The sequence below is a fragment of the Apium graveolens genome, unplaced genomic scaffold, assembly GCF_009905375.1.
Source record: "Apium graveolens cultivar Ventura unplaced genomic scaffold, ASM990537v1 ctg7002, whole genome shotgun sequence".
Lineage (NCBI taxonomy): Eukaryota > Viridiplantae > Streptophyta > Magnoliopsida > Apiales > Apiaceae > Apium > Apium graveolens.
Window position 1 is genome coordinate 1,659 of NW_027419961.1, and position 12,707 is coordinate 14,365.

A 12,707-nucleotide genomic window follows, 5' to 3' on the forward strand; every position below is an offset into this window, starting at 1 on the left:
TACTCAAGTAAGATCATTTATATTCAATAAAATTGACCCTTTACGAGAATTAAATAAAAGAAGAAATTGGCAAGCATTTTTTAGTTGTTATGATTTTATTATTAAAAATATATCAGGTACTAAAAATATTCTTGCAGACTATCTTAGCAGGGAAAATGGAAAGTATTAGCAGTATTATGATACAGGTGGGAGAAGTAATTCAGAAGATAAAGGAAAAGAATGACCAGATAAATTTTATTAACGAAGAAATCAGCCAACTTACTACTACTTTAGAAGGAAAACTCAGAATATTAAACAACCTTCAAAAAACCCCAGAAACCTTTGTATCAAGATTAGCCAATACTCCTACTATCAAAACAATAACTATACCAGATAATACTATCAACGCCATTACCCTAAAAGATCGTGTAACCTTTACCAAAGAATATACCGAGTCCTTTGAAAAGATACAAAAGTACTATGATTATAAAACCAATACTACAATCCTGAGAAATGGGAAATTTGGAAAATACCCAAGGTATATCTGTAGGGAAAACGCAGATTCAACTGTAGTAAAAAACCTATTACTCTTAGGATTTATTGACAAAATAATGGTAGATGAAACCTTATCAAGTATAGCACAACTACCATCAACTATAACACAAAGCCTTCAATCTTACATGAATTCATACGGACCAGGAGGAATTTATGGTATACAGGTTTTTGATGCCTGTACTGACTTAACAGGAAAACCCATATTACACTGTCAAATATTTAAGTATGGCAGGAATACTACTATAGAAGGTGAAAATACTAGCCTAAAGACGGACATGGCATGTACAATAGAGCAATTTGGCGACTGGTTGTGTAACAAGAGAGCAATCGGCATAGCAACATTGAAGTCTAAACTTGAAGATATGATACGAGGAGGAAAGGCATGTGTCATTGGCACAAGTAAAGGTGGATTAGCAGAAGAAATACTAACTATTTATTATAATAATGATAATTAGCAGGGATACTACAGCTTTGAACGAAATGCATGCAAGATTATCAGATTTAAAGCACAATCATGCTCAGAAGACAAAGGAAATTTATCAGAATTTATTATCAGGCCAAAGACGGAGACCAGTGGCAACTCTAAAGAATATAGCAACAAAAGAAGAAGGATGTTCTGATCCCTTTGCATAGATATTTGTTAGGCCCTGAAAGGGTGACCTAACCATATAATACAATGTAATACCATTTGATGAAAGTTAGGCCCAATAGAATTTGGTGACCTAACAATGTAATAATAACGATGAATTGATAGGCCCAATGAGAATTGGTGACCTATGGATATTACAAATAATATTTCGGCCCAATGAGAATTGGTGACTGAAAGCATATTACAAATGATATTTCGGCCCAATGAGAATTGGTGACTGAAAGCATATTACAAATGACACTACGGCCCAAATTATATTGGTGACTATAAAAAAAAAAAAAAATTATCAAATCAAATATCAATAATTTTCAGGAAAGACAGCAGCAACAAAGAAGAAAGGTTACTAGAAGAAAAAGACAGCAGCAGAAAAGACAAGGACATTTACCAGAAATTTTATCTCTAAAGTCAAAAAGAAGGTGGAATGGCAGACAAATTACAGAAAGTGGATTCAGCTTTTGAAAAAGAGGAAAGAAAAAGAACGGAGGAAATTAAAAGGGAATCTTAGAAATAGAAATTAGTAGAATCAACAGAGATTGAAAAACTCTATAAAAGCCATCTTGTAAATCATTCAGAAGATATCGAAAGTTTTCATTAATAGAAATGGCTGTTTATAAATCTTCTATGAGTAGCTAAACCTTTACTCTACAATCTCTATACAAGAAAATATTGTGAGATCGAAGTAATATATACTATGTCTATGTTTAGTAATTGTTAAGACAGATATAATATTTTTTTTAAGTATTTTAGAGGATATCCCAGGCGATCCCAAGGTCAGGCTATATCCCGAAGCAAGGAAGCGAGAAGGGAAGAAGAGCCAAGACAGGTTGACAGCCATAGGTGATCTAGGATACTTATAAGGTATTATTCTGAATTTATGATTGCTAAATTATGATAGTAGAATGTTTATGGAGCAGATCACAATATGAGTATTGTTATGAGGTTGTAGACATTTAAATGAAATGAATTCATGAATCATGAATATAATTGTTTATTTACATGTAATATTAAAATATGCATTTTGTTAGAGAAATATTTAAAATTATGTTAGATATATCTGTGTGCCTTCCCTCTTTAGGGTTATTAGATATAAAAAACGATGCCCCGCGCTATTTCTGTCATGAATGAAAATGAGAAGCTCTCAACTGTCTTAGAATATAGCTTGCTTGTCTTATGAAATAAAGTCCTAAACGTGAATTCTCTTTGAAAAAAACTCAACATTCCGTGAACCGAAACGGCTATTGTATAACTGCTAGACACCACACAGTTCATACACTATTGTTCTATTTGGTTGAAGGGAATACAAACAATATATTTGTTAACAAACTTCAATACAAAAGAAAGGTTGTAACTTGTAAGTGTAAGAGGGAAGAATATTGAAAAAAGACGAGGATGTGCAAATTGTTCATAATAAACTAGGTATATATACCCGCCCAGTTCAGAGAAACTATTTAAAAATAAAAATAAAAAATATTATTTACAACAATTTTGTTGAAAATTAAGATTCCTAAAACTAAAAGAGTCTGCTAAAAATAATGTTATACAAATATAACATATAATTGGAGAGTTGATGAGTGTACCTAAAATTTTAAGGAGTTATACACATTAGAAGTGGTACAATGGTACTTTATATTTTAATTTATACTTTTTTGTCAATGTTCCAATCTGACATCTTTTTTCCAACTAACATTTCTTTATCCTTTCAAAAAAAATACTACTTATAATAAGATTATGCATACATCATTTTTATATATATGTTACTCTTTCATTGCTCTAAATACAATTTATCAAGCATGTATAATTTAACCTATCTAAATAAATGTTGAATAAATTTAGTACTTAAATTACAATAGACATTTTGCATCATCCAAGTGTAATAAGAGAAGCTAGAACTCCATATATAATCCATCTGTGCACATTTTTAGAATTAATTTTGTTTTGCAAATAGCAGATACCAACATGATTGTAGACAAAGAAAAATTGATCATACTTTAATATTAAAATAATAAAAATGACTGGATCTGAGCATGTGTTTTGCTAAAAATAATTATTTAATATATAAAAATCTTATATTGAAATTGAGATGACTAATATTACTTACCAGTTTTTTTTAGCATAAACAATTAACTTGAAAATTAGTCAGTCATCCATGTAAGTCATCCATGTAATTCAATTATCTAAAATATATTGGAACAACCATGTACGTCAATAACTTGTGAAATTAAAATGTAGTTATAGATGGGGACTTACATCTCCTCTTTAATGCCAGGCTACAATTTTATATATACTATCACATTAAATCTTGAAAGAAACTCATAAACATCATAAAAATATACACAACATTCTTTGTCAAAATTATCATGGTCAATGTACACAACCATATCAATAAGCAACTCAAAAACCAATGCACTTAAGGGCTAGATGGATTATCATGAGTACCCTACCTGAAAGCAGCATTTGAGACCTAAAAGCTCTACTTTCTGACTTCATCATTTTTTTTAGAAAAGAACTCTACCAACTTGCGATCTCGTTATTTTCCAAATTCTGGTGTCTCATTATCCTTGAGATGCTCGAATGGATAGCAAACCTGTTAAATTTCTCTAACCGAAAATGAAAGTCCTGCAATAAACCATAAACAATTAGAATATAGGCGTATTGTAAGGGGTTAGGGAACATAAGACATTGCCTTCTTTGTTGCAACATGTACATAATTTGGGATGTTATGCAGATCCGCAAGAAGAGAAGTGGGTAACACAACTCATTTGTTCTCACTCTTATCCAAATTAAAAATCGAACCTTGTTTCATAGTGGGAGCTTTTGCAAAGTAACAAATTAATGTCAAAGTAAAAGATAATAAATTATGTAAATCTTGATTTTTTAAAGATTTGGTCATACGGAAATGGTTGCTAACTTGTAAAAACCTATGATTAGAGTGTGAATTTAACCCTACACTTTTTTTTGCAATTTAATCTCATAAAGTAAACCGGATTAGCAAAAAGGCTTTGTAAATAAGAGAAAGTCACATGCAATGTACACAAGTTCAAACTCTCCATTAGCAGGTAGGAAAACAAATTCATTAGCATTTTATAGCATTGAAGAATGAAAGTATTGGCCAATTCAAGTACATTCAAACAAAAGTTATACTCATTATGTTAAAAGGTTATTACTCGTATTTCTACCGTACATAAAAGATTTTCACATTATTCTATAACCTATATGTATGTACCTAAATTTTAGTCATTAGAGTAATCACTACGCCATAAGTGCACATAGGCAACCCCTACTATACAGTTGCATAAGGCCCAAATGGTGTTGCATAAGGTAATAGGCAACACCAGAGGGGGGTCGCCAATGTGAAAGTGGTCGTAGACACCTAATGCAAACATTTTGTGCAACACTTAAAAGTAATGCATCAGGTGGATTTTGCAACAGTAAATCACCTATTGGCAACAACAGAAAGTGTTGCATTACACCTGAGAGGATAGTACACTTGGTCCTACGTGGCAACTGACACATCAGATGCCATGTCAACAACAGGGGGTTCCCAGAGCCACATCAGCATGCCACGTCAGCACGCCACGTCAGCTGGGTCTCATCCTGCCACGTCAGCATGTGGGGGCCCGCAATGCCACGTCAGCAGTGGGGCCCTTTTTCCACATCATATGTGGGCCCATATTGTTTATGCAACACCATTTTGTTGCATATACAACACTATTTTCATTCAATTGCAACAGTATATACCACATTATGCAACACCATTTTAAAAATTGCAACAGTATAATAATCAAATGTAACACAGTGAAAAGCAATATGCAACATCATACTATGGAATATGCAACACTAGAAAACATAAAAAATTGGCTATAATTTGTCTGTTTTTACATGATACCTGCCATAAGTGGCATCCAACAAAAACAACCATATCAGGAATCCAACAAGTTTTAACATACAAAAAATACTAAAATACATACGCCCAATTCTAAATTTAAAACACCAAAAGTACATCAATCTTTCTTCAAATGAACAAAGATACCAAAGAACTAAGTCACTAAGAAGTTGCGCCTTGAGTGCCTTGAATGACTGTTAGTACCGTTTTCCTCTTGATCACTGGAAATCGTGGTACATCTTCGAATAAAAACCTTTTAAAAAATAGACCCTAAGGCGATGTTGATGCAAGGAAGCTAAATGGAGCTTTAGCCTAGAAATAAAAATGAATAGAATAAGAATAACAAGATTTGGGTCTTAAACTTAAGTAATGAAAGCAGTTTGACTTACAGTCAATCACTCAATATTATGGTATTGATTGGGCCTTAACTTTCCATTATTAATTTACTACTTATTTAACACAACGCAATTAAACCCAACCAATAAAGTCAATAATTTCATTTTTAGAATTTATTACGAGCTATGGGCTATAAATACATGCATCAAAAATGTACTTCTGCCTTGGAACAGATTGAGCATTTGCCCCAAAAAGACGCAAAATAGATAGTGTACAAAGCGTAAAAAGATTTATGATTTATCTGCCAAGAGAGATTAAAACAAAGAGCTAAATACAACCACAAAAGCAACTGGACTCAAAAGGTAATTTTTTGGGAGTCAATATAGGCCCCGACATTTCCTTTAATGAAATGACTTGAAACAACTTGCAACTAGACCAAAAAAAATTCATTCTAAATTTATATTTAACAAATCGATAATGTGCTATATAGTCTACATAGACATGCATAAAAAATGTACTTCCAGCCAAGGTTACAGAGAAGCATGTCCCCAAAAGACGAGAAGCAGATGAAGTAAACTTACAATCCAAGGTTGCTTTGAGGATCTGTGGGGCATCCTCTCCTTGATTACTTTTTCAAATCTCAGTGGTGCGAGGGGAACTAAATCAGCAATTTCCTTTAAAGCAGCATGCACACGTGGATACTGTAATAGCCTAAGGAAAGATAAAGGCCGCACAAAATTTCTTACAAGCATATCCAAGCATAGATGGAGGTATTTTCCGCTCACTGCAGCCTACAATGTAGTAAAAGCAAAACTAATCCTTGATAAGAACAAGCAATGATAATCATTATTGTATAGTGAGTAGCATTATATATCAAAGTAACAACCAACTCAACCAATACATCCATCACATATGGACCATAGTTCCACAAACTCATGCCACTTATCTGAAGGTAACAAACTTTCTTTAACAACCAACAAACTAAAATCCGAAAAAAATAATGGAAAAAGAAATGAGAAAAAATATTAATGCACTATTACTTACAAAAGAAAGAAGCATTTTGTGGTGATCAGAATCTATGTAAAAAACTGCTCCAGACAGGGCTTTCAAACTTGTCTTTTAAATTATAAAACAACATTAGGTAAGCCTTTACAGAAGTAATAAGAGGACATAAAGTTTACACATTTTAGTGCATATACTTTTCAAAAACACTCAACCTACCACAAGCATGGCCACTTCATCTGGTGCTAGGCATTCAGTATGGTGCGGAATCCCGATCAACTCGTGATAATTGTCAGATTGACCCTGAAAACTTATAAATCACTATTAATCACAATTAATCAACCATAAGATTGATCTTCAAACTGAGAATCAATGTCAAATGATTAGAATTTATAACATATAAAAATCCATTATCTACTTAAATGTTTGAAACTGCAAACAAGCCTGTATGAGGATTTTCTCTCCATAGTTCTGCTTAACAGTAGACATAAACTCTTCCAGAAGCTCGGCAAATTCCTTGATGCAGGTGAATGCATACAAAATTAGTTTTTAGTTGTAGACCGCAAGTAATTATATCTATGAATTACAGAAAAGAAGATAAAAAGTACCTGCCCAGTTGCCTCTTTTGTTTGAGCCCAATAATGAACTCATCATCCAGCAACTTTTGGTTATTTGTGCCAACGTCGATGGTAATAGGCAAGCACTGCAAATACAACACAAATATACAGCTTAGAATAAGAATTAACAATAATGTCATAGTATAGATAGGAAGCTTCATGTAACCCAGGTTGCCTTGTTATCTAATTGAATAGAACCATGAAAAGTGGTTAAGGGACTGCACGGATATACTCTACGTTCCCATTTCGCTAGCAGTAACATCCATAACATACCACCACAGTCTGGTAGCCACAATCAAATAATAGACCCTAGAACTTATATTCAGTGTTTCTAAATATTGATTACTGGGATTAATTTTGGTGACCCCATTGCTCATGACCGACTTCGCTTCTATTATATACTCAGTGTTGCACATTTATGCTCCTTCTGTGTTAATTACTTTGTATACTTTTGCTAAATACTTCATCCTATTATGTTTTCTTGCTTGCTTCTAAAAATCTGAGGTGCTTAACTCTTCGTTGCTTATTCTGCTACATACTAAGCAATAAGTCTGAGTGACTATGTATTGCTAACTATATTTTGTTTGGTAAAAAATTAAGTCCTCATTTATAAGAATATCAAGATCCAATTCAACAGAATGAATGATTATTCTATGTTTAATTTGTCAGCATAACTCAAGCAAGGGCAATGCTTATGCACATTTACTTTATAAAGCAATTGAAGAAATGGTTCTAATATCCACTTAAGGACACACACAATTAACTATTTTTCTTAGTGCAAGACCCTCCTATTGTATTTAGTTTTTTATAATGATTGTTATTGGATGAAGAAAAAACTAATTAAAGAATATATTATCTCAGCTCAAAAACTAGTTAAAGAATTTATGGATAACTGGTGTCACTAAAATTTCTGAAGTGTTCGGGTAATACATGCACTAGAAGGAAGAACATGTTACCTTGATCCGTTCATATTCTTTGACTGCACAGGTTTTAGCTTCCTCTGTTACTCTTACAGTTTCTTTCAACTCATCTATTTTGCGAATTCTAGAACTTTTACCACAAAAAATCTTTGATGAAGCAGCTTCAAGCTTTTCAATCCTTACATTCAAGGAGGCCAATTCGGATAAAAGAGTTTGCACCGTCAACAAAGCATTCGCGCGGTCAGAAAATGCATTGTTAATTGCCAACATCACCCCAAGATAGTCATGAAGCTTATCCTGCAGTATAAGAATAGAGCATCTGTAAATATCTAGCACTTCGAGTGGAACAAGATGCTTGAAAAGATAAAGGATCATGATTAAAGTTAGCAATTCAAGTCTGGGAAAGTACAACAATCCAGTAACTTACCAGATGCTTGACAGTTTGTGCATTCAACTCCCGATAGAGTCTGTTAGTATTGACAGCAGCAGTAACTGAAAGTGATATGTCCTAAGTCCAATCATGTATGAGGATTTAGGAATAACTTTTATGTAATCTGTTTTGATTTCATTGATATTAATAAAAGGCTTGTTTTGTTTTTATTGGGGGCTCTATCTATTTAAATATTTAAATAAGATATACCACAGTTTAGAGTAAAGCTTTTTATGGAATGTGATGAGATCATAATAATGAGACCTAAAAGATGATAACTCTAAACTTAAATAGTTCCTGGTCGTAGAATTATAACTGGTAATTAATAATCCGCAAAGATGCGGTACATACTATGCTTGCTTCATTATGAAGGATGTCTGTTCTCATAGACATTTGTTGGTGACACTATAGCTAGTATGTAGGTGCTTATTATAGAATAAGTTCACTGAACATGACTCACACAGCTGAACAACTAATGGAGTTCACTCACATGTCAGCAGTTGTTCACATAGTGATAGTTGTACAAGTATCCTTAGACTTGAGGTCATCATAGTCATCTTGTGTACACTGAACTATGCTTTGGTTTAGTTCTTAGTCTCAAGGGACAATTATAAGGGCTCTACTGGGTATAGGAATTTGTACACGAAGATAGGGTATGATCAATAAAGGATCTACCCCTTCCAGTGTAGGAAGAGAATGTTCAATGCTGATCCACTTATGTTAATCCAGGAATCTCTGGCCAGAGTGAATGAAATTAGAAAGGAGTTTCTAATTTACATTAAATAGAACTAAGCATAGTGAATGGGAAAGCAAGTGATTAAATAAGATAGGCTTGACACAAGTTTTATGCCTTATATTTAATCGTGATATTGCAGCGTAGAAGGAATTAATTGTACAGTAACTACTCACTGAATAGGTTCTTGGTATTCTAAGCAGTGAATTCGTATTATCCGGATAGTCGCGATATGCTGAGAAGTATCTCTCACGATGTAGAATAAATATGATTAATTTATTAATCATATTTAATGAATTAGAGAATCTATATAAATAATGATAAAATAATTTTATTATTATTTATTTCTACTACCGCTTAATATTGAACCTATAGGGTCACACCATAAAAGATAATGATTTAATGGTGGAGGAATTAATTAATAATGGCTGATAATTATTTATTTATGAAATAAATAATTAATTGGAAAATTTAATAATTGATTAAATGAGATTTAATTGATTATAAATTAATTAAGAAAAGATTCTTAATATTATTAATTAAGAAAAGATTCTTAATATTATTAATTAAGAATTTAATTTTTAGAAATTAAATCAAGTGAGAGAATTATTTCTAAAGAATTTAGAAAAAGGATTAATAATTAAAAGGTGTTTTAATTATTAGTGAGAATAATAAAGGGTTAATAATAATAATATTTTATGGAAAAAAATTTAGCTGAAAATTTTGCCTATAAATATACTATTATAAACCCTATTTTTGCCTTAACCAAAAAGATTGACAAAACCCTAATTATCTCCATCTCCTCCTCCTTCATTACATCGTTTTCTTGATGGATACCGGTGGAGTGCTTCACACTTGAGGAGCATCTGCTAAGGATCTCCGTTCATCGTTCTTGGATCGCTATTAAAGACCTTCATCTTTCCATTAACGTAAAGCTTCTTAAGGTAAACATACTGAACTACGAATTAAATATTATTTTTTCGCATGGATCCTGCGGAGGGTTTCGGTTCTTTTTAAGAGTAAATTTACGTTTTCGCTGCGTTTATGTGCTAAAAACCCTTCAGTAGCCACATTTTTCATGTCTGCAGATCTCACCCTTTGAGAGTTGAACATTGCCTGATCTGCCTCAAACTTCGTTAGCTTGACAAAAGCCAACCCCAGTTGCCCCATCGTCTCCCCAATTTCTTGCTGAGCTTTAATTTCATGTCAATAGCATACGTCCCATTTCATTATACATATTATTAGTACCTAAATCAACTACATGACAGTAATAAATATTACAAATTTACATATAACACCGAGGCAAATATCGATATTTCCTTTATTGTATGGAGCTAGGAAATTGATTAACATACATTTAAGCTTAATCAAGTCTGAGATGTCGCAACTCAAAATGGTCTCGCTAGATCAGCATTATCAGACAAATATCAATACATATTTGAATCGAGAAACATTACTAATTATATAAACCGACAAACATAGCACTCAAAATTTATAATTTACATCAAAAGAGTTCAATAGACCTGCTGAGAAGCAATATCAATCTGATTCTCGAAATCCTGCAACTTACCCTTCCTCTTGAAAAATTCCTTATCTTCCTCTACAACCGGTGGCTTAACCGCACCCCAATCATTCGTAACCGACTGCTTCAACTCCTTAAAAATCCTCAACAAATCCCTCCCTCCTTTCGTAGGCAACGCAACCTCATTCACATCCAATGCACTCCCTTGCAAACTCTCCCTCCCAAACAACTGCCAAGGCAACTTCACCGCCCCATCTAACATTCTCGACGCCACATCCGTGGTCCTCACCAACGGCAACTTCCCATTCGACACGTCTTGCTCCTTCTGAGAATCCGAAACCGTGATTCGCACATACTTCGCTCCGGAATGTGAAGTCGAAGTTGCGAACAAATCATGACCGTTGACTCCACTTCCTCCGTTGCTATCTTCTCCATCGAACGATCGAAATATTGCTTCAGCATACGAAGGCGGTTCGAGAAACGTGTTGTACGGATTAGGTTGTTGATTTCTCGATTGTTTTTACACATCTCGGATCGAGATGTGTAGGAGAATATAATAAGAAGGTGAGCGGAGGAGAGGATGGTGGAGGTGAGAAGGGGTCTGAAGATCTGAGTGAAGAGAGGGGTTGAAAGACGAGGCGGCTACTGCTAATGATTTATGTTTGTTAGGGTTTTATATAAAAATGATAAATTTTTAGGGCTTGTCTGTTAACGGGCTGGGCCTTGACTTAATTAAGTCTTTACAATCATAATTTTTTAATTATTTTGATAAATATCTTGTTGCTTTTCTGTAAATTATTTTAATATTATTTTAATTTTCGAGTATCAGCTCAGATTTAGAGAGAAAGAGTGAATTTTTGTTAAGGGGGAAATAACCGCCCAATTTTTTGGCCTGGGAAAGTGTGCAGATCTGTGTCTCAACATCATTTAATTATTTTTTTAGTTTTTTATTAAATATTTACAATTTTAAATATTATAAGAAAATTGTATAACTAATGTAAAATATATGTCAAAATAACACGACAATGATAAAATTAATCGGAACAATTATTTGTATAATTGAATTATCGAACAAGAATTTTAAAAAAAAATAGAAATCATTCGGGACAAGAATCTACATGGAACCCGTGTTGACCGTAATTTGACAATTATAAAAACACATGATATAAAATCTAATTTTTTTAAAAAAAATTACACAACTTAAAAATTAGTAGGTAATATCATCCGTACGATTGGATCGTTGAACAAGAATTTTAAAAAAATAGAATCACCACTCGGGACAAGACTTGGTTACTCGTGTTGACCGTAATTTGACTATTATAAAAACACACGCTATAAAATCTAAATTTTAAAAAAAAATTACACATTTTTAAAATAAGTAGGTATCATCATCCATACGGTTGGATCGTTGAACAAGTATTTTAAAGAAATAGAATAATCACTCGGGACAATACTAGGTAACAGCAACCCGTGTTGACCGTAATTTGACTATTAAAAAAGCACGTGATATAAAATCTAAATTTTTTTAAAAAAAAAAAATTTAACATCTCTAAAATTAGAAGGTAACATCATCTATACGGTTGGATCATTGAACAAGAATTTCAAGAAAATAGAATCACCACTCGGGACAAGTCTTGGTTATAGGAACCCGTGTTGACCGTAATTTGACTATTATAAAAACATACGATATAAAATTTAATTTTTTTAAAAATATTTAGACATTTTTAAAATTAGTAGGTATCATCATCCGTACGGTTGGATCGTTGAACAAAAATTTTAAAAAAATAGAATCACCACCCAGAACAAGACTACGTAATGTGAACCCGTGTGCACCGGGGTTTGACTATTAAAAAGCATGTGATATAAAATTTATTTTTTTAAAAAAAAAATTACACATCTCTAAAACTAGTAGGAAACAAAATTTGTACGGTTGGATCAATTAAAAATATTTTAAAAAAAATTATAACATAAATATAACAAATAAATTTTAAGAATAGTACAATAACTAACGCAACACTAAATAACCTACTGCAACACCATAAAGCAAATACAACGTCTGAAGTGCCACATCAGCAAGTGGG

General features: G+C 32.8%; 1 protein-coding gene across 1 annotated transcript; it reads right to left on the reverse strand.

Annotated features, from left to right (window-relative positions):
- Positions 1 to 5,983: 5,983 nt before the first annotated feature.
- On the reverse strand, positions 5,984 to 11,154 carry LOC141703710 (sorting nexin 2A-like; the record flags this gene model as incomplete). The annotated part of the gene is made up of 10 exons (XM_074507148.1): positions 11,151 to 11,154; positions 10,624 to 11,052; positions 10,171 to 10,309; positions 8,369 to 8,432; positions 7,978 to 8,238; positions 7,013 to 7,107; positions 6,624 to 6,714; positions 6,447 to 6,518; positions 6,289 to 6,348; positions 5,984 to 6,193 (listed from the first exon to the last, which is right to left on the reverse strand). Coding segments are annotated over exons 1-10 (1,425 nt in total), but the record flags the coding sequence as incomplete, so codon positions are not given.
- Between the last annotated feature and the right edge of the window lie 1,553 nt (positions 11,155 to 12,707).